At 43.2% G+C, this 22169-nt stretch overlaps 3 protein-coding genes across 3 annotated transcripts; 2 read left to right on the plus strand and 1 right to left on the minus strand.

Annotated features, from left to right (window-relative positions):
* Window positions 1-1126: 1126 nt before the first annotated feature.
* LOC147565668 (uncharacterized) lies at window positions 1127-3363 on the plus strand. Its single transcript, XM_086667963.1, has 3 exons — window positions 1127-1758; window positions 1839-2482; window positions 2559-3363. The coding sequence occupies exons 1-3, from the start codon at window positions 1140-1142 to the stop codon at window positions 3021-3023; spliced, it is 1728 nt and encodes a 575-aa protein (XP_086524089.1). The 5' UTR covers window positions 1127-1139; the 3' UTR covers window positions 3024-3363.
* A 1737-nt stretch (window positions 3364-5100) lies between these two features.
* Window positions 5101-7701, minus strand: LOC147565669 (uncharacterized). The gene is made up of 3 exons (XM_086652339.1): window positions 7347-7701; window positions 5222-6890; window positions 5101-5143 (listed from the first exon to the last, which is right to left on the minus strand). The coding sequence occupies exons 1-3, from the start codon at window positions 7699-7701 to the stop codon at window positions 5101-5103; spliced, it is 2067 nt and encodes a 688-aa protein (XP_086508465.1).
* A 3038-nt stretch (window positions 7702-10739) lies between these two features.
* On the plus strand, window positions 10740-21600 carry LOC147565670 (uncharacterized). Its single transcript, XM_086652350.1, has 4 exons — window positions 10740-10847; window positions 14457-15243; window positions 15285-15391; window positions 21406-21600. Exons 1-4 carry the CDS (start codon window positions 10740-10742, stop codon window positions 21598-21600), a joined length of 1197 nt encoding a protein of 398 aa, XP_086508476.1.
* The last annotated feature ends 569 nt before the right edge of the window (window positions 21601-22169 follow it).

Below are 22169 nucleotides of genomic sequence, written 5' to 3' on the forward strand. Positions count from 1 at the left end.
GGACGACCAGCGCCCTACTGCGCGGGCGCGCAGTACCGCGCCACGTGGCAGAAGCTGGTCGTCCGCGGACGACCAGCGCGCTACTGCGCGGGCGCGCAGTACCGCGCCACGTGGCGGGCTCTGGTCGTCCGCGGACGACCAGCTCGCAACTGCGCGGGCGCGCAGTAGCGCGCCACGTGGCGGGCTCTGGTCTTCCGCGGACGACCAGCTCGCTATTGCGCGGGCGCGCAGTAGCGCGCCACGTGGCGGCCTCTGGTCGTCCGCGGACGACCAGCTCGCTACTGCGCGGGCGCTGGTCGTCCGGGACGACCAGCTTGCTACTGCGCGGACGCTGGTCGTCCGGGACGACCTGCTCGGGTCTGCGCGGGCGCGCCGACGCGCGCCGGCACTGGTACCGTACCTTCTTCCGTCGATCGAGTGCCCCCGAGACACCTAGTTTGTTCTCGCGTTTCGAGGGTCCTTGCTGCGTCTTTGTGTGTCTGCGTGTCCATGGGTCACTCAGTCGCTTTGTGCGTATCCGGAGTTTTCGAGGGTACTCGGACACGGGGACCTCCTTGGCGGGAAGGAGGTGGATAACACCTTGGATTAGACCCTATAAAGGGGGTGGAGTATCATTATTTTACTTACCATTTGAAGCTTGAAGAGAGAGATTTTTTGGGGATTCTTCACTTGTAATCAGGTATTTTTCTCTCCCCTATTTGGTTTTGTTGAGCTTTTTGCTTGAAATTTTTGTGTTCTTCAATTGTTCTTGATTCGTTCTTGAATGTTTATAGCGTTTGATCTTCTAAGTTACTTTCCTTATTTGTTGGCATGTGTTTTTGAGATTGCATACCTTGAGTTAGTTACTGCTAGGATCGATACCATGAGTAGACTATTGGTAAGATCGATACCTTGAGTGAACTACTGTTAGGGCCAATACCTTGAGTGAATTACTGCTAGGATCGATACCTTGAGTGAATAACTGCTAGGATCGATACCTTGAGTGAATTACTGCTAGGATCGATACCTTGAGTGAACTACTGCCAGGATCAATACTTTGAGTGAATTACTAGGCTTATGTCTCGTTTGAATGTTCCCCTCAAACCAATTGTTGGGTTTGAAACCTTATCCCTTTGTCCTACAGACTTTTGCCATCCGGGATGAGTAATCGTGGACACGGTAATTCCTCTAGGCCGCTTCGCGTGCCAGAACATTCTGAATTCCGGCGACAGAAGGTGCTCGAACGAGTGACCTTGAAACGTCTATCGGTAAATCCGGCTTCAACCATTACGGAGGACGGACTAAAGGATATACGATTCATGTTCAATATCCCTGCCTCCATAGAGCTTAGGCTTCCGCAGCCCAACGAACTTGTCGACGAGGACCATGGCGGTTGGACCGCATTCTACATAATTCCCTTCTTGATGGGATTTAGGTTTCCCGTCCCCCGTTTGGTGCATGGGGTTTTGAGTTACTACGAGATAGCTCCTTCACAACTCATGCCTAGCGCGTGGAGACTTCTTTTGTGCTTGGAAGTGTTGGCCTACCTACAGCAGGTAGAGCTTTCAGCTAGCGATGTAGTTCGCTTCTATCACTTGACGAGCCATTCCAGGGATAATGGTCGTTATGGTTTCAAATTGCGGAAGCCTGGTGCTCATTTAATCACTGCAATGCCGGCTACCGACCGAAAGTGGCAAACTGGTTATTTCCTTGCTCGCGGTGACCTTGTATATGGTGACCGAGGGGTAGGACAGATTCCTTCCCATTGGCAAGATGCTCGTAAGTATGTTATTGTTTATCGTGGAATACCTCATGTGTTTACATTGTTGTAGTTTAAGTGTGTATTGTCCCTTTGACAGACTGTTCTTTCAACAATAAGAACGTTGAGCGGCTGGAGAATTGGAAGGAGAGGATCTCCAAGTTGTTTGAGCGTCGCGATCCAGAGAGGAGTTCTGCCTTCCTTCTGAGTCACTCCCTTATTTCAGGTACTCCTTTGTGGGACTTTGTTCCTGGTGCGACTTTAACAAATCGCCTTTCTGTTCCTGCGACGGCTATAGAGATTCGAGGTGCGCTTCTAGCCTACCAAGAGTCATCTGGTGCTCCGGTACTCTTCCCACCTCCTTCAGCAAGTACAGAGTCATTCGCATCATCGCAAATGGTGGGATCTGGTTACATCCCTGCTCCTTACTCGGACATCCGGAAGGGTGGCCAAAGGAAGAGGTCCAAGGCAGGTACTGGTTCGAGTTCTCTTCCGCATTCTTCTTCGTCTACTCCTGTTACTGAGGAGGCCCCAGCTTCAGAGCCGGTTTATTCGGCGATACCTCTATCTGGGTCTTCTGGTGGGGTTCCCATGTGGAGGCATCATCCTTCTGCTTCTCCCTTTGACGGCTCCACTTTCCTATCTACTGGAGGAGATCAACTGCTCTCTTCTGAGGACCACCAGAAGTTCCTTGCTTATGGTCCTTGTGGAGGCGCAGACTATGGTGTCTCGCACCATTACCAGGTATTCACCTCTCATTTAAGTTGCAGCTATTCTTTGTTATATTTACGAGCTCATCATTATTTTTTGGTTTTTGTAGGCTTTCATGGCATCGATTTCCTCTCGTCGTCAGTTGAGCGAGAGTGTGGACCGAGTTGCGGAGTTGACAGGATCATTCTCCCAATTGCAGACTCGCTACGACAGCCAGGTGGTTTCCTTTCAGGAGCAGGGTGACAGGATGCGTGCCCGGGAGAGAGAGTTGGAGGATCTTCGGGGGCGGTACACTGTGCTGGAGAGAGAAGCGGCGTACAACCAACAGCTAGTTGATGAATTTCCCCGTGAGAGGGATCAGATTGCAACTGACGCGGCGTTACGGACTCGTGCAGACTTGTTCGTCGAGTACCGCGAGCATGGGCCCGACAGATGGGATATGGATGATAACATAGAGGCCTGGCGGGTTCGTTACGAGGAGCTTTTGGCGGAGCGACGGGCGGGAGAGATGACGATAGATATGGACGAGGTGATGAGGGGTGATGATGCAACTGGAGGTAGTTCGCCTCATTAGTGCTTTCCTTTACTTGACTTGTTTAGAAATACTATGTGTGTTGTTGATTTCTTTTCTATTTGACGAACCATATTTGGTCGTCGTCGTGTGTCGTCAGGCGTTCAGCCCTTTTGTTTGGGCGACACACGTCGGATATATGTTGTTGTTGACGAACTATATGTAGTCGTCATCGTGTGTCGTCAGGCGCTCAGCCCTTTTGTTTGGACGACACGCGTCGGATATATGTTGTTGTTGACTCCTGGTTCAGCTAGACTTCTGGATTTGTATTTTAACGGTTCAAGTGAACCCACTGGATTTCTTTGAGACTCTTCGTTTAAAGATGTATTGCTATGGTTATGTACCTGTTGTTATTCTTCTTAGTTGGGTGGTTGTGATACCAGCTTATGTAGGGAAGACGACTAGCGCCTTATTGCGTTTAGGCGTCGGCCACAACTTACTGTCTCATCTTGGATGAATTACTAATCCTAACTTATATAAGTGATACGGCCAGCAGCTTGTTGCCCCAACTTGAATGGATTGTAAATCCTAACTTATATATGGGATACGGCCATCACCTTACTGTGTTCAGGTGACGGCCAGTAGCTTGTTGTCCCAACTTTGAATGTGTTACAAGTCCTGACTTATATCAGGGATACGGCCAGCACCTTATTGTGTTCCGGTGACGACCAGTAGCTTGTTGTCCCAACTTTGAATGGGTTACAAGTCCTGACTTATATCAGGGATACGGCCAGCACCTTATTGTGTTCCGGTGACGACCAGCTGCTTGTTGTCCCATCTTGGATGGGTTACCAATCTTCACTTATAAAAGTGATACGACCAACACTTCATTTTGTTTTTGGGATCGTCTAGCGACCTATTGTTTCTCTCAAGACAAGTAATTAGATGCCCTTGTAGTGAAATGACATCGATATTGATAAAGTTTAAACACAAGTAATTACTGGATAAATACTTGAGATTTTATTTCTAAATTTTTGTTTACATCGGAAGTGATATCTTAGATTTAAGAACATTACATTGAACTTGAGGAATAAGTGCGGGACTTTGTTCCTTCTAAATTAATTTTGATGAACAGTACGTTGAACTTGTTGTTGTCAAATGAAGAAGTGTTCGTCATTCAACTTAGGTGCCTGGTGATTCGAGTTGCCTGTTAGACAGGTGAGGGTTGCTTAACCCGTATTGTTCTTCAGTTTCTTCATAGTCTTCTTATAGTATCCTCATGCCCCCCAGTCGAAGTGCGGAACTCCTCTGGTGGTTTGGACTTCGACTCTGACGTCCAGCCTCTTATTGTTTTTGCTACTTTGTTGTGTCTTGGAGACAGTTCCTGTCATCACACGTAGATAGTGAGGGGTGGTTGTCGGCGTAGCCAACAACCCTCCGACGCCCAAGTCAGTAGGTGATCTTTTGGAAAAAAGGCAAAATAGGAGAAGTTTCAAGGTTAGAAGTAGTACCTTCGTAAGTGAATGGCATTCCAGCTATTGCCTATGTTTAGGCCATCTTTTGATTGAAGTTTGTAAGCTCCTTGTCCCACTACCTTGGTAATGAGGTATGGGCCCTCCCACGTAGGGGCTAACTTGCCAGCTCCTGTTTCTTTAGTATTTTGAAATACTTTCCTCAGAACCCAGTCGCCAACTTTGAATGTACGAACCCTAACGTTCTTGTTGTAATGTTTGGCTGCTTTCTGTTGGTATGCGGCATTCCTGATTACCGCCATGTCCCTCACCTCGTCTACTGTATCCAGGTTATGATTAAGTAGTTCCCAATTGCTCTCTTCTGTGGTCCACTGGTATCGGGCAGAGGGAACTCCTGTTTCAGCTGGTATTACCGCCTCACACCCGTATGCAAGGGAGAATGGGGTTTCCCCAGTTGGGGTCTTTGAAGTGGTTCTGTATGACCACAACACTCCTGGTAGTTCATCTGCCCATGCCCCTTTAGCTTTCTTGAGTCGTTTTTTCAGTGAATTCATTATCGTTTTGTTTGACGATTCTGCTTGCCCATTGGATTGAGGGTATCTAGGAGTCGAAAAACTTAGTTTGATTCCCCACTCCTTGCAGAAGTCTTGGAAATCAAAACTGATAAACTATGAACCATTGTCTGTGACAATCTCCTTGGGAACTCCAAACCTGCAAATGACATGTTTCCAAACAAAACTTTTTACCTCGCGGTCTCTGATTTGGTGGTAGGCTTCGGCTTCCACCCACTTGGTGAAGTAGTCTGTGACAGCAAGCATGTAGACTCTCTGGCCTGGGGCCGTTGGTAGTTTGCCTACTATATCCATCCCCCATTTCATGAATGGCCATGGGGATAGAATTGAACTTAACTTCTCTGGAGGGAGGTGGGAAGTTTGGGCGAACCTCTGGCAGCTGTCGCAACGTCTAGCATAGTCAGTAGAGTCTGCTCTCATAGTCGGCCAGTAGTAACCTGCAGTCAGTGCTCTGTTGGCCAGGCTGCGACCGCCAGAGTGGTTACCGCATTCCCCCTCATGTAATTCCTTGAGGACATACTTGGATTCCTCTTGGGTGATGCATTTCAAGTAAGGCCCAGAGTATGATCTCTTAAGGAGCTGGCCGTCCATGATGCAAAACCTTGCAGCTTTGACTTTGAGCCTTCTAGCTTCATTTCGATCCTGTGGCAACTCATCGTTAGTTAAGTACCTGATTATTGGCGTCATCCAGGTCTCTTCTGCATCTGTAACCGCTACCTCTGAAGGCTTTGTTTTCCATACTGCCGGCCACTGAAGTAGCGTTAGGGGTATTGTCTGTGCATCCTTGGTTGGAATTGATGACCCTAAATTGGCCAAGGCATCAGCGTGCCCATTCTCGAGTCTAGGTACCTGTTCAAAACTAACCTCGGTGAACTGACTTTGTAGTTCTTTTACATGCGACACATAGGCTGCCATCTTCACGTCTTTGGCCTGGTAGGTTCCTTGTAGCTGGTTAACTACGAGTTGGGAGTCTGATTTTATCGCAAGTTTCTGGACTCCCATCTCCTTGGCCAGGTTCATACCTGCGATCAAGGCCTCGTACTCTGTTTCATTGTTGGTGGCTTTGAACCCGCATCTTATTGCTTGTTGGATTAGGTCACCTTCTGGGGAAGTGAGAACAACACCAAGTCCTACTCCATTCATGTTGCTGGAACCATCTACTGATAAGGTCCACTTGAGTTGGCTATGTTCCTGTAGATGGAGCAATTCTCCTTGTGCCTGCACTAAGGTGTTAGGTGTAAAGTCTGCGATAAAGTCAGCCAGTACCTGAGATTTGATTGCTGTCCTTGGTTGGTAGCTGATGTCATGTTCGCTTAACTCTACTGCCCATTTGGTCAATCTCCCAGACAGCTCTGGTTTGTGAAGAATATTCTTCATTGGGAAAGTTGTAACCACTACAATTGGGTGGCATTGAAAGTAAGGTCTTAGCTTCCTGGCTGCAGTAACAAGGGCAAGGGCAAGCTTCTCTAGCTGACTGTATCGGGTTTCAGCATCTAGCAATGACTTGCTTGTGTAATAAACGGGCAGTTTCTTACCGTCTTCCTCACGAACGAGTACTGCACTTACCGCTGTCTCTGAAACAGCCAGGTATATGAATAATTTCTCTCCATCTTTTGGTTTGGAGAGCAAAGGTGGAGAAGTGAGGTATCTCTTTAGCTGTTGTAGAGCTTCTTCACAGGCAGGTGTCCACTCGAAATTTTTCCCTTTTCGCAGAGTGGTGAAGAACAGATAGCATCTCTCGGATGATTTAGAAATGAATCGGCTAAGTGCCGCCACTCTACCTGCAAGCTTCTGGACGTCCTTGATGCATTTCGGGGAAGGAATACCCATCACCGAATTGATCTGATCTGGGTTAGCTTCGATCCCCCTTTGAGTCACCATATACCCTAAAAACTTTCCAGAGGACACACCAAAAGAACACTTAGCAGGGTTTAGTTTCATATTATACCTCCTGAGCACCTCAAATGCTTGTTTGAGGTGTTCCAAGTGTTGTTCTGCTACTAAGGACTTGACCAACATATCATCGATGTAGACCTCCATAGTGTCGCCTAGCATGTTGGCGAACATTTTGTTTACGAGCCTCTGGTAGGTGGCACCTGCATTTTTTAGTCCAAAAGGCATGACTTTGTAACAGAATATACCTCTCTCCGTGACGAAGGCGGTTTTCTCCTGGTCGTTTGGATGCATAAGGATCTGATTGTAGCCCGAGAATGCATCCATGAAGCTCAAGAGTTCATGTCCGGCTGTGGCGTCTACTAGCATGTCGATGTGAGGTAGTGGGAAGGAATCCTTCGGGCATGCTTTGTTCAAGTCTGTAAAGTCAATACATACCCGCCACTTACCATTCTTCTTTTTAACGACCACCACATTAGCGAGCCAATTTGGATAGTGCACTTCCCTTACAGATCCGATGTCAAGTAGCTTTTGGATCTCCTCATTGATCACCTTGTTGCGTTCTGGTGCGAATTTCCTTCTTTTCTGTCTGACCGGGGTATGGGAAGGATCTACCTGTAATTCATGAACTATTATAGAGGGGTCTATCCCCGTCATATCTGCATGAGACCAAGCAAAACAATCAGAGTTATCGGTTAGGAATTCAATGAGTTTTTCTCTGAGAGTAGGAGCTAGCTGTGCTCCAATTTGAACTTTGTGCTCTGGGATGTTGGGGTTAATTTGGACTTCGTCTAACTCCTCCATGTTCGGTTGGTTAAGGTTCGAGTTAGGGGGCACTTTGTTCTGTAATTGCTACAAGGGTTTCTTGGGAGCCTTCATCGTGTTCTTGTAGCAGTTCCTGGAAGCTCCTTGGTCTCCTTTGATTTCCCGTACTCCCCAAGGTGTTGGAAACCTCAAAACTTGGTGGTATGTTGATGGTACTGCCCTCATCTCATGGATCCAAGGTCTTCCAAGGATCATGTTATAAGCTGATGGGCAGTCCAGTACCACAAAAGTGGTGCTAAGGTTAATTCCTCCTGCATATACCGGCAATACGATTTCTCCCAAGGTATACTTCTGTTCACCACTAAATCCTATAAGGACAGTAGAACGTCGGCAGATGCTCGATTCTTCTAGTCCCATTCCTAGCAAGGCATGAAGAAACAAGACATTAGTGGAGGATCCGTTATCAATAAGTATACGTTTAACTAACACATTCGCAATAGTGAGAGAGAGGACGAGAGCGTCATGATGAGGGTTGACGAGCCCTGAGACTTCGTTGTCAACGAAGCTAATGGTTTGGTTGGTGAAAGTTAGGGTTGACGCCTCTGTCGAGTGGGCAGTTGGATTTGCTACGATTCGTGCACTTCTTTTGGCTGCTGAGTGGCTTACTCCACTCACTTCTGAGCCACCTGTGATCATGTTGCAAGTCAATGTTGGAATCGGCTCCTCTGGCTCTTTGGGTCGGGCATCTCCTTGGGACATGGTTTTCTTGCCTTTATCTGTCAGTAAGTCGGTGAGGTGACCCCTCTTTAAGAGCTCAGCAACTTCGAGCCTGAGGGCAATGCAATCTGCAGTAGTGTGCCCATGGACCGAGTGGAATTCACACCACTTGGAAGTATCCCTCTTGTCGCTTGGCGTCTTTGTTTTCCCTGGCCACCTTACCGTATTACCCATCCCCTTCATTACAGCAATCACCTCATTTGGTTCAATGTTGAGGTTGTATTCTGGAATCTTGGTACGGATGGGTCCTTGCGGTTTCTCGTTTTGACGATTAGGTGGAGGGTTGAATGGCCTCCTGTTCTCCCTTGGAATTGGTCGTCTGGTTGGGTACGGATCATTGCTCCTGGCTTCTGACCGTCGTTCGTATCTTCTGGAGTGACGGTCTCTTGACCTATCTTCTTGTGAATAGTATCTGTTCCTGTGGGCTTCGTCTTCTTCCCACCTAATTTCAACCCAAGCTCTGGAAAGGACATCCTCCATTGTTGTGCAATTGAACTTGGTGATTTCTTTGTACAACTCCCCATCTGGCAGTAATCCTTTCCTGAATGCATCAACTGCTGTCTCCTGGTTGCAGTAAGGAATTGACACCTTCTCCCGATTAAATCTTCCCACATACTCTCTGAGTGGTTCACCTCTTCGTTGTTGGATTCGGTAGAGATCACCAGAGAGTTTCTCCAGCTTCTTACTGCTTGCAAATTGCTCGACAAAGGTGTCTGTGAGCTGGGCAAATGAAGCGATTGAGTTATGGGGGAGGTTAGTGTACCATTGCAGAGCTGGGCCAATCAGACTAGACCCAAAACTCTTGCACATACACGCTTCCCGCAAGTCCCTTGGAATCGCAGCAGTAAACATCCTCTGTTTGTAAGAGGCTATGTGATCGTCCGGGTCAGAGGTGCCATCATACATCTTCATGTTAGGAAAAGTGAACTTTCTAGGCATCTCAACCAGAGCAATTGCATCGACGAACGGAGAATCGGCATAGCTTTGAGGAAGACTCTTCTTGAAGGGGGTCGGGACTCCTGGAATTCTAGTGATCAGAGCCTCCATTTCAGCTAGCCTCTTTGCTAAAGCTTGCTCTAAAGGGGTACCTGTATGTGAAAACAATAAGGGATTAGAAGCCATGGTGGGTTGAGTAGGCATAGGGAAGATAGTAGGCATAGCAATAGTAGAAGACGAGTAAAGAGGAGCAGCCATGGTCTGCTGTGGAGTGAGAGTTTGTTGAAAGGTGTGTGTTGGAGCTATGAATGGAGCACTTGCGGATCCTGTCCCTACTTGGCTGGTGGTGAAGCCTGCAGTAGTGTTGTGAGGGGGTGTTGGGCGATTAGATGGTCCCCCTACTTCAGAACCGTTGGGAGGTGGTCGATTGTCCCCTAAACTTTGTCTTCTTGGAACCACCAACTCGGTAATTCTTTCTTGCAGTAGCATGTTCTCTGCTCGGACAGTAGTGTTCTCCTCCTCCAAAGCTCTCAATCTTTCGGCGTTTTCTTGCATCTGGGCAGTGAGTGCAGCAAGTTGTGATGAGAAATCTACAGAAGCGTTGGACATGTCTCCTTCCATGGTACTTGTCTTTTCGGTAGTTAGTGGCTGGCCCCCCTCCTTCTAGCGCCAAATTGTAGACGGTAAAATGTGTACGGGTCGGAAAGTCTGACAGTCAACGGGTCGACGGTCAAAAGTCTTGTCGGGTCGGGTCGGATGCTTCGGGGACCGGCTACGTGTCGAAAAGAACCTGCACACAAAAAGAGAGAAAAGATCGTGAAGCCTCGGGGACACCGGGATGGTGCCGGCCTAAGGGGGCTCCGACGGTCAAGTCAGACACTCGATCAAATATAAATAAAAGAAAGTGGTCGATAAGGAGGTAACCGTCGTCGGAGTGCTTAGGTGTCTCGGCTCGTGGAGTTGTCGGAACAGATCCCCACGGTAATGATATACTTACTGTACTAAGAGGGTGATGGTGATGATATATTGTCGTTAACTTGCTAGTCGTAAGTGAACTTGCGATAAGGTGCTGGTCGTAAGTGGATCGGACGGTGAGAATCGTTGGATGGATGATGATGATACGTCTAGCGTCTTATCGCTAGGGGAGTGATGTGGTGAGAAGGTAGCCGTATTAGGATGGTGATACGACCAGCTAGTTACTGCGAAAGGGTATTACGGCCAGCTAGTTACTGCTGGATGAGAGGAATATGAGACTTGAGAGCTTTCTTCTGCGATAAGGTGGTGGTGGTAATGGTGTCGATACGACAAGCCAATTACTGTTCGATTCGGGACTACCAAGCTCTTATCTCCCAACTTCTAAGACGATGAGTCAGGGACTTTGGAAGAATGGAGAGCTCTTTGAGAGACTTATCGATGGGATTGGTAGTGAAGATGGATTACTCGAGTATTGTAGTCGAATATTGGATGCCTTTGTCTGAGTTTTGCTTCTCGTATTTATAGTGGTGGAAAGGGATTGCCTTGATGACAACCAGCTAGTAACCGACGTATTTATTCCGTGTCATCACTCCTGCGAGATACGTTAGGGGCAAGAGGATCTGACCGTCAGATGAATATTCGAATTTCTCGAGGGACGGCTAAGATGTTACCGCGTGTGCGTTAAGCTACTGGCCAGTAACACCCGTCTTTAAGTGGCAGATACGGGACATTTACCACTAGTGCGGTTATGGATTGCACAATAATCCTCTGGCCGTAAGATTGCCTAGTACTGGCAGGTGGCTATCGCGTGACACGTGTCAGATACGCTTAGTGCCAAACGGATATGGATTCGGTGACCCGAGTAACGACTTGGGCCATTATCGGGCCTTCTTATTTAGCCTCGCGGATTTTACCCTTACGAAGCGGTTGTTTCCTTTATTTTACAGGCACCTCATGGGGCGGATTTTTGCCCATACAAGTTCAAGAGCATGAATTTGACAAAACATGTTTTGGACTAAACTCCATGGTATTGCTCTTAGCCATCTCAACAGTTAACCGAGTGGCGTCCTTCATTGGTACATTTATTCCAACGTCTACTGAAGATGCAAATAAATAGAGTGTATTTGGTTGAATTAAAATATAACATTCTTAAACCCTTGCCTCAACGAGTATACCTTCGCTTATCTAGCACGAAATTGATTGCCATTGAGATGCAAATCGAGAAACTTCCTTGGTTTTGTGTTTCTTGTGGAATTATAGGCCACAACTCAAAGTTATGTCTAATCCTCTTGGCTTTTGGAGATCTGTTGAAACAACAACTTACGGACGATCAAAGAGCATTAGTGGTAAAGTAAAAGAACTATTTCAAAGTCCCCCTTAATGCTCGTAATCTGACGAGAGAATATGGTTCAGCCAACAAGGACTTCACTCCGTTCTCTGAAATTGGATCAGCCTCCACTGAAGAAACTACTCCGTTGAACATCATCCTTATAATTCATCTATTACTAATAGGTGATCTGTTGACTCACTTATCACAGGTGAAAAGGAGCAAAACGTCCCATTCTGAAAGGACTACATCAATGGAGATGACAACCTGTGTTCGTGGTAGTGGTTCCTTGTCCAACCCGACGACCCAAGAGACAGGATCGATTCTAGTGCAGAAACAACCAGAAAAGCGCTAGAATAAAAGGGATGTTATTCAAATGATGTCAGACCAGTCAGATAAAAGGGTGTCGGCAACCCCAATGTCGTTGGATCAATGAGTCAACTTGCGTGTAATTGTCGGGGATTAGGGAACGACCCGACTAAAAAGACTCTAAAACAATTCCATATATCTATTAAATCAGATTTGGTTTTCCTTTCGGAAGCTAGACTATCTAATATGTCTTCTTTACTTTCGTTTTTTACTAAATTTAATTTAGTTAATCATGTTCAAGTGCCTTCTGTGAGTCGTAGTGGTGGTTTGTTATTAGTTTGGAATAGTAATTTGAATGTTACTATCCATAACTCGGATCCTAATCTGATACACTCAACACTACAATGTGCATTATTCAAGAGTACATGGGAAATCTTTTGTATTTATGGGCCACCTAAGGTGGCTGGTAAGCAACTTCGTGCAGGGTCTCACTCCACTCGCCAAGACGATATAGTTGAGGAACTTACCGACTATTTTCAGATTTTGTTCCGGGCAGAACCTACAGTTCAGCCTCCTATAGACATGTTAAATGGTTATAAGATACTCTAAGACAAAGCTCATGTCGATATCTCCAGGATTCCCATTATAGACGAAATTAAAGCAGTAATGCTGGAAATGGGCTCAACTAAGAGCCCTGGCCCTGATGGTCTCCCATGCTTTTTCTATCAACATCATTGGGGCGCGGTGAGAGAGGAACTAACAACATACATCTAACAAGCTTTCAGATCAGGTTGTATTGATCCTTCTCTTAACCTCACCACTATATTTGTAATTTCAAAAGTTAGGAATCCGAATACCGCTTTCAGATCGGGTTGTATTGATCCTTCTCTTAACCTCACCACTATATTTGTAATTTCAAAAGTTAGGAATCCGAATACAGCTTCTGAGTTTTGTCTAATTTCTCTTTCCAACTCTATTTATAAATTCATCACGAAACTCTTGGCCAACAAATTAGATCCTACCTAGAAGATTGCATCACATGGTCACAAAATGCTTTTGTCCCTGGTCGACAGATCACCGACAATATTGTGATAGCACAAGAACTTACTCATTCCATGCATAAGTGATGAGACATGAAAATGTCCCATCTGATTCTTTTAACTTTGGCATGCTAGTCTCTTTTGAGGTGTTATTTTTATGAGTTTCTTGTTTCTCTTACCCAGTGTCATCTAAGGAGTTGAACGCGAAAACCGGATAAAATCGGGAGAAAAGACAAACTTGGAGGCATTTTGGTTATTCGTTGAATCTGGTGATTTGACAAATGTTGATGCTTAGATGAAAAGTAGAGTTCAAGATGAATCCAGAGGCGAAAACAGAAGTCAAATCAGAGTCTGGATGCGAAAGATTGTCCAAGTCAAAGAGGGGAGTCCAAGATAGTTGACCAAATCAATTAAATAGACGTGGCGCGAATCTGGCTCAAGGATGTACAGTTTCGGTATACTATTGGGACACATGGGTTAAACTCGAGATTGTTGCTTGGGATTGATCTGGTGCTCACGCATAACCGACCCAAGGTGCTCCCTACATGATCTGACGAACAAAGAGAGGGGAAGTTGACATCGACCGTCAATTCTATTTGTATCGGTAGTCCAGGTTTTGCCATAGCCTTATCTCTAGTTGGATAACGCCAACAACATATTTCTGGTAAATCATCTTTTCTCTTATTACCATTTCTCTTTGACTCTTATATGGGAAACGTTGGAAGATAACAAATATGGAAAGAGATTGAAGGATTTGATTGAATGTGAGCTATATCTCGAGAAAAATTGGTGAGAGATCAAAAGGAGATTTAGAAGGTAATGGAAAGTGATTATGGACAGTAGACAGAGAAGAAAATGATGGTTGGAGATTTTTTAGAGAAGGAGAGAATCGATGAGATAAGAGCAGAGGGAGGGAGGAGATGATTTTTGGAGTTGCCTTTTGAGTTTTATTTCCTATATTTCTTCTCTCTACTGATGGCAATTATTAAAGGAGAATATGAGAAAGAAAGCATTGGCTGGAGCAAGATCTAATTTCTACATAGAAGTTTAGGAAATTTATCTTCTAAACATTAAAGGATATTTTTGTTATAGTGTCAATTTATGTTGTGTATTTGTTTTGTATTTAATCCATTTGTCAAGGATAAATGTGTACATTGTATTTCTTACCTTTGTATATAAAATATCAAAACCCTAGCATTTAGGGTATCTTGAGTTCTAACATTTACATGGTATCAAGAGCACACCTCTAGAAATATTTTTTTGGTTTTCTGTGCCTTTTTAACCTCCTTTTTCTTGTACTTCACCTTCTTCTTCCTTCTCGACCATGGCTTCTTTCTCCTGTCAACACTTCTTCTTCCTTTCCTGTTCTTTCAAATATTGCTGACTTAGTTTCTACCAGACTTGATAACTCAAACTATCTTTTGTGGAAGAGCCAACTGCTTCCTATTCTCCACTCTCAAGATTTATACAAATTTGTTAATGGAACATATCCTGCTCCAGCTGAGTTTCTTCCATCTTCATCTGAGGTAATTTCTCTTCCCAATCCTGATTATATTTATTGGTATTGTATCAACCAAATGCTCCTTTCTTGGCTTAATGCCACTCTCAGTGAATCAGTTCTTAGCCTTGTTCTTGGTCTAACCTCCTCTCAAGTTGTTTGGGAGGTTCTGGAGAGAAATTTTTCCTCAATTAACTCAGCAAGACTGATGAATTTGAAGTTACAGCTTCAAACATCTAAAAAGGGTTCTCAAACCATCTCTGAATATCTTCTTCGTATCAAGTCTATTTCTGATTCTCTTTCTGCTATTGGACATCCCATAGTTGATCACGAACTGGTTCTGATTGTTCTTTCTGGGTTAGGCTCTGATTATGAGAATTTTGTTACCTCTATTACCACTTGTTTGATCCCACCAACTTATTCTGAGCTTCATTCCTTATTGCTCACTCATGAATTTCGTCTTGAGCTCCTTATTCCTCAACCCATTCAGCCCACTGTTCTTCTTTCCAACCCTGCTCCCCAAACTCGTGTTCCTTCTTATTCTGGTCAAAGAGGAAACAGGGGACATCAATATGGAGGAGGTGGTCGTGGTTTTCATAGAGCATATGGTTCAAATAGAGGAAATTATCAAAAACATACCTCGTCCTCTGTTGTTGGCCCTCATCCTCAACCTCTGATCTGTCATACTGTGGGAAACATGGTCACTCTGCTCGTCAATGGTACAGTTTGCCTATCCCCAATGATATTGCTCACTATTTAGCTGCAATGGGTATTGGTTCCTCTCCCTTTGGTCCAAATTGGTACATTGATTCTGGTGCTACGATGCATATAGCCTCTGATGTTGCCTCTTATTCTTCTCGGTCTGAGGCAACATCATCGTCTCGCCTTTTCAGTTACTGCTCATTCCTCTTCATTTCCTAATGAATTAATACACTCTGACTTATGGGGTCCATCACCGGTGGTCTCCTCTTCCGGTCATTGTTATACTTTATTACTAATCGATGACTACACTCGTTTTACCTGGATATACTTTTTAAAAACAAAATCAGAAGCTAAACAACATTTTCAAAACTTTTGTGGAAAATCAATTTGGTACTAAAATTAAGACTCTTCAGACTGATGGTGGTGGAAAATATGGCAGTTTCGATTTCTCTGACTTTATTACTAAAAATGGTATACATCATCGACGCTCATGTCCCCCATACTCCTCAACTTAACGGAGTTGCAGAGCGGAAAATTCGCCATTTATTTGAAACCGCAGTCTGTCTTCTTGATCAAGCCTCTGTTCCTCGTCAATTTTGGACAGGCGCTTTTCAGACTGCAATTTGTACCATTAATCGTTTACCCACTCCAAGCTTGATGTCAAAACAAAACCGTGCATCTTTCTGGGTTATAGCCAAATCATAAAGGCTATAAGTGTCTTGATCAAGCCTCCAAAAGATTATACATTTCTCGTCATGTTTTGTTTGATGAATCTCTCTTCCTCTTTACCAAACTCTCTTCCACCATCAATGAAGCTCAAAACTCTTCCAACTATGTTATTTCTCTTGAATGGACGGTCCCTCATCTTTTTCAGTCAAATTCTTTTCGAAATCAATCTGACCTCCATCTATCTCTCACCCTTCCACGAGTAATACACACGCGTCTTCAGATTCAATTCCACCTGTCCCTCGAATTTTCACGCGTCCTTCCCACGCGTCTTCTATTACAGCACCATATGTCCCTCTCAATCCAACTGGCGGTCCTATCTCAATCCAGCCGTTGGTGTCTCCGTTGATTCTTTAGCTCTCCCGATAATACAACCCAACGCGTCTTTTGCTAATCTGCCGGTTGTCTCCCCTATTCACCTTTTGTCCTCATCCACTCGTAACCAACCCTGACCTCTCACCAGCTCGACAATTCCTCTTTTTTCTGACCCAACAACAGGTACTTTACCAATTTCAGAAAATGTCGCTCCTTCAAATCCTCCCTTGCCTTCATTCTCCTCCTCATGTTCATCATATGGTTACCCCATCAAAAGACGACACAAGAAAAACCTAATATTTGATTTTTACCACCCATTCTCTTCTTGATTCTCTTCTAAGTATTGCTCACTCTTCATCTTGATGAACCTTCTACTTTCCTTCAAGCTTCGAAGAATGCTCATTGGAGAAAGGCAATGTAAGAAGAAATTACTACTCTTCATAAGATTTCCACCTGGTCCTTAGTTCCACCTCCTCCTAATGTCAACATTGTGGATTGTAAATGGGTTTTTAAAGTGAAACAGAAGTCAGATGAATCTGTTTAATGCTATAAGGCTTGCCTGGTTACTCGTGGTTATTCTCAATAGCATGGTGTTGACTATGAGGAAACATATCGTCCAGTGGTTCGTCCAACAACAATTCGAAGTGTTCTATCTCTTGCCATCTCAAGTAATTAGTCGATTAATCAGATGGATGTTAAGAACACGTTTTTGAATGGGGATCTCAACGAAATAGTTTCCATGTCTCAACCAAAGTGTTTTGTCAATCCCTTGTATCCAAATTATGTATGCAGATTACATAAGGCTTTATATGGCTTGAAACAAGCCCCCCGAGCCTGGCATTATAGGTTTAGTTCTTGTCTTTTAAGCATGGGATTCAATCAGTCAATTTCAAATCCCTCCATGTTTTATTTCAGATCATCTGGTCATATTATTATCTTACTTCTATATGTTGATGATATTATGGTAACTAGTTCATCTACTTGCTTGTTATATAATACAATTGCAACACTTCAATCGAAATTTGAGATGACAGATCTGGGTGAACTTAGTTATTTCTTAGGCATGGAGGCTCATCGTACTTCTTCTTATCTCACTCTTACTCAATAGAAGTATTCCCTCGACTTACTTTGACGATTTGGTTCGTTAAATTCAAAGTCAGTATCAACTCTGGTTCTAACTGATTCTAAGTTATCAAGGAATCATGGTCAACAACTTTCAGATCCAACTATCTTTCGAAGTTTGGTTGGGACTTTGCAATACCTTACATTAACAAGGCCAGGTATATCCTATGCTGTTAATCAAGTCTCGAAATTCATGAGCATACCGACGACAACTTATTTAATTGTTGCGAAGAGAATACTCTGATATCTAAAGGGTTCTATCTCTTTTGGTTTGTGTTTCCGACGAGCCACAAGTCTTCCTCTCATTGGCTACTCGGATGCTGACTGGGCTGGCTCGCCTAATGATGGAAGATTGACTTCTGGGTATGCTATCTTTCTTGGGCCCAATTTGATTGCTTGGGCCTTCAAAACCCAGTCTACAGTAGCCAGATCATCGACGGAGGCTGGGTATAGGGTTGCGGCCCGTGCCTCTACTGAGCTCATTTTGCTCAAGAACTTGTTATCAGAATTGGGTTTCAAACAATCGACACCTCCAATTGTTTATTGTGATAATATTAGCACCACATATCTTACAGGCAATCCATTTATCACTCAAGGACAAAGCACACTGCCATAGATTTTCACTTTGTACGTGAACAAGTGAAGGGTGGTAAGCTTAAGGTCAATTTTATTCCAGGAGATGATCAAATTGCTGACATTTTTACAAAGGGTTTATCTTCAACAAGATTTAATGAACTCGATTTCAAGCTCTCTCTAGTTCCTGGGCGTTCAACTTGAGGGGGAGGGGTGTTATAGTGTCAATTTAGGTTGTGTATTTGTTTTGTATTTATTCCATTTGTCGAGGGTAAATGTGTACATTGTATTTCTTACCTTTGTATATAAATATATCAATACCCTAGCATTTAGGGTATCTTGAGTTCTAACATTTAAAATTTTTAGAGAGAGCTGGGATCGAATATAATAATCAAGAGAGGGAGAAATCGGGAGTTGTGATTGTATTATGTTTACAGTAGATAAAGAAAGCTGGAAACTTTTAGATTAGGCAAGATTACAGGGATTTCATCGAGCTGCTACTAGTTTGGTTCTCTTTTGATATAAAAGAAGAAATAAGAGAACATAACGGATTATCTTATCTTTAGCGGAACAAGAAGAAGACTTGGTTGGAGTTGGAGAGTTGTTTCTTCTTCTTTTCTCTGGGCTTTAAAGAAATATTAGTGAGAGAGATAAGGAGAAGAACAGAACATGTTAGAACAGAGACATAGAGAGAGAATTGTGGTGGGAAGTTGAAAGTTTCTTGTTCCTTTTTCTTGTTGTTTTAATTTAGAGAGAGTTTCAGCGAGAGAGTGAGAAAGTTGTAGAGAGGGAGGAAGAACCAGAACATATTGTATATGGTGTTTCTTTAAATTTTCTTATGTTTTTGTGAGAGAGACTTGATAAAAAATTCAGAACCTTACCATCAAAGTCCTTCATCAATTTATCACCAACAACAGGAAAGCTATCATTTTGGTAGCTCTTTTCTTTTGATCTTAATTTTCTTAATGGAACTCTTCTTTGTTATTCCTTTAATGAAAATGAGTAGTTAGATCTCTTGACTAGGATTTTTTATGAAGTTTTGTCTATGTATGATTCTTAGACTTTCATTTCGATGGCTTAAGTGCGTAATATGCATTGATTTCTTTTCAACCATGTTCATGATTTTCTCATTTGAGTATAGTATCGAGTTGATTTATCATGTTTAGAGTAAAATCTTTAATGGTAAATGCTTCTTAGGCGGTAGTCAAGTGTTGAAACGTGTTAAATATTTCATTGCTTATGCTTCATAAATCTTGACCCATCATGTTTAGGTTAGGTTCTTTAATGATGGGTACTTGATAGTTGATAGGTAATAGTTAGAATCGTTAAAGAGATAATGAAATCAATTCATAAAGATATGATATTTAGGTCAATATTTGTGCATGGTTCGAATGGATTCCAAACCCTAGACTTCTCCTCAATTTGAGTTCATTTCCGTTATTTGTTTTAGTATTTTATTACCAAAACCCAATTTTAAAGAAAAATCGTGTTATTTCTGAGTTTTAGCACGAACTTGACTAGTCTCTGTGGATCGACTCCGATCTTACCGGGTTATTACTTGACGCACGTATACTTGCGGGTGGAGACCTTGTAGGGTAATCTTTTAGGCCCATCAATAAGCCTAAATCTAAGAAGGGGACCTTCGCTCTTAAGATGGATATGGCAAAAGCCTATGATAGGGTTAGTTGGACTTTCTAAAAAGAGTCCTTAGAGCCACTGGATTTAGGGACAATTTATTGAGCTTAATTTTGTCATGTGTCACTACTTCTAGGTTTAAAATCCAATTTAATGGGGCTTTATGTGGGGATTTCGTTGCCTCGAGAGGATTGAAGCAAGGGTGCCCACTCTCACCCTACCTCTTTATTTTAACCTCGCAATCCCTCTCGCTCCTCATATTTTGTTAAGAATATCAACACAAGTGTACAGGTTATAAGATCAATCCTACCAGCACTAGTATTTCACATTTACTATGTGTTGTTGATTTGATCTCATATTTCTGTGGACAATGTGTTAATTTCAGTAAATCTTCCATCTATTTTAGTTCTGGTGTGCCTCCTCCCATCAGGAATCAATATTGTACCTCTCTTCAGGCTCTTGTCATGCCTACATAGGCGAAAAATCTAGGAGCTCGTATTCTTAAACCAGGAAACTGAATAGATTCCCATCAGTGGCTAATAGATAAGTACCATAATTCCCTTTCCAATTGGAAAGCTCAACTTACCTCCCAAGTTGAGAACTGTTTTAATTAAATCAATACTTAATAGTTATTGTACTTACCCATTCAACTTTCAGATTTTACCATTACAGATCATCAAACAATTGGAACAAGCTTCTCGGTGTTTTTGGTGGGGACATGCACAAACACAACATAAAATTCATTTCATCAACTCGGAGATTATATGCAGTCCTAAACATAATGACGGTCTGGGGAATCAGGTCCCTAAAAGAAGTCAACGAGGCTTTAATGGCAAAACTAACATGGAGAATGCTCATTACTCCTAATGCTACATGGGTAAGGTTGCTCAAGTCCAAATACTTAAAGAACAATGATTTTTGAACAACACCAGTTAAACAGGGTACTTCTCTTTAGCAATCGATTCTAAAGACAAAATCGGTTATACTCCATAATGTAGTCTGGCAATTGGGAGAGGGCTCAAGTATTAAGATCACTATGGACCCTTGGATACCAGACATCACTGGGCACATGCCAATCATAATCACACCCCTCCCAAATAACATCTATTGGGTCTCAGATCTCCTATTGCAAAACCCTACCAGATGGAATGTCGATCTCATTAGAAATCATTTTGATGACACTACTGTACAAGCTATTATGGGTATTAGGTTACATCAAACTTGATCCAATTCAAGTCAAATCAATGTGGCTTCCTAATGAGCATGGAAAATTCTCTACCAAATCTTATTATACACATATCAAAGTACTTCCTCTATTATCAGAAACAACACATAATTTTCCATGGAGACTTTTCTAGCAAAAGAACATTATGAGCCCGAAAATCCAACTATTTATTTGGAAGCGGGTACATAACGGAAATGCTACATTTACGAATATTGGTAGAAGAATCCCTCACGTACCTCAGACATGCCGCCTTTGCAACACCAGTGAATTAGAAACGACTTTCCACTTATTCGGAGATTGTAAATGCTTTAAAGATCTCATTTGAATCACTGGGTATGTGGATCTACAACAACTAGGTCTAGATTCGGTCACAAATCTTTCTATTCTATCAAAGAAAGGAGATCGAGCAAATAAAATTTGGTTTAGGTACTCATACCTGTTATGGAGATGGTGGAAGGCTCTTAATAACTTCATCATCAATGGCCATGAGCTCGATCTAAGGAGATGTTGGTGGTCGAACTCAAACGAGCTCAAGTATGCCTCTGAACCATCTAACTCTTCTTTTGCATCTATTGATTTGTAGGTCGGGAAATGGCTACCTCCTCACAGTAACCAAATCAAGATAAACATCGACGGTTCCTATCGAGAGCTTGGAGCTTCAACAACAACAGTAGTTAGAGATAAAGCTGGAACGATTATTCAAACTAGAACATCTACCTCCGCACCAAGATCGCCTCTTCACAGCGAAATCCAGGGGATCAATTTAGGTTACTTCTAGCGGGGGAATTGGGTTTGGTCGCTTTTATACTTGAGGCGGACTCCAAAACCCTAATTGATTATCTCAAGGATGAACATCCAACGGATCCTCGGCGATTATCTGTTGATCTTGAGGAGACACGTGCATTGGCCTCATGCTTCCACAATACCCTCTCGCACTGCCTTAGAGTCTTAGAGATTTCAACTCGGTGGCACATAACATGGGTGCGTCAGCAATCCACATGTGAGTATCTTAGTTTAGCCCATATTGTTAGCTGTTTTGCATCGTTAGTCCTCGACGGACCCTAGGTTTCTCTTTTGTCTTTCAAGTTCTGAACTTTGTATCTCTTTGTTGTTTTATGTATTTGGGTTTCCTCAAAAAAAAAATGAATGACAATTAGGTTTTCCATTTTTAACTATTGTATTAGTTAATGGTCCTCAGACTAATTCTTGTTTTAATATTTAAAGCCTTATAGAGTTGTTCGCTTATTAAATCATAGTCATTTAAGTCAAACATAGTTGACTCGCATCGGACCCGAAAATTTGTTGTGCATATAAGAACAAGATAATTGGTCGGCCACAAAATATTGA

The sequence above is a fragment of the Eschscholzia californica genome, unplaced genomic scaffold (assembly GCF_041429995.1).
Source record: "Eschscholzia californica isolate CP2 unplaced genomic scaffold, dmEscCali1.0.p SCAF_1, whole genome shotgun sequence".
In the NCBI taxonomy this organism is placed as follows: Eukaryota; Viridiplantae; Streptophyta; class Magnoliopsida; order Ranunculales; family Papaveraceae; genus Eschscholzia; species Eschscholzia californica.

What these genes read in the sequence shown, in the direction of transcription:
- LOC147565668 (XM_086667963.1), top strand. Translation starts at nt 1,140, where the DNA reads ATGAGTAATCGTGGACACGGTAATTCCTCTAGGCCGCTTCGCGTGCCA. An exon ending in TTCCCATTGGCAAGATGCTC is followed by an intron (nt 1,759 to 1,838) that starts GTAAGTATGTTA and finishes TCCCTTTGACAG; the next exon opens with ACTGTTCTTTCAACAATAAG. An exon ending in GTGTCTCGCACCATTACCAG is followed by an intron (nt 2,483 to 2,558) that starts GTATTCACCTCT and finishes TGGTTTTTGTAG; the next exon opens with GCTTTCATGGCATCGATTTC.
- LOC147565670 (XM_086652350.1), top strand. Translation starts at nt 10,740, where the DNA reads ATGAGTCAGGGACTTTGGAAGAATGGAGAGCTCTTTGAGAGACTTATC. An exon ending in GGTCACTCTGCTCGTCAATG is followed by an intron (nt 15,244 to 15,284) that starts GTACAGTTTGCC and finishes CTCACTATTTAG; the next exon opens with CTGCAATGGGTATTGGTTCC. An exon ending in CTTATTCTTCTCGGTCTGAG is followed by an intron (nt 15,392 to 21,405) that starts GCAACATCATCG and finishes ATTGATTTGTAG; the next exon opens with GTCGGGAAATGGCTACCTCC.
- LOC147565669 (XM_086652339.1), bottom strand. Translation starts at nt 7,701, where the DNA reads ATGGAGGAGTTAGACGAAGTCCAAATTAACCCCAACATCCCAGAGCAC. An exon ending in GGTCGTTAAAAAGAAGAATG is followed by an intron (nt 6,891 to 7,346) that starts GTAAGTGGCGGG and finishes GAAAGTTTTTAG; the next exon opens with GGTATATGGTGACTCAAAGG. An exon ending in GTCACAGACTACTTCACCAA is followed by an intron (nt 5,144 to 5,221) that starts GTGGGTGGAAGC and finishes TGTCATTTGCAG; the next exon opens with GTTTGGAGTTCCCAAGGAGA.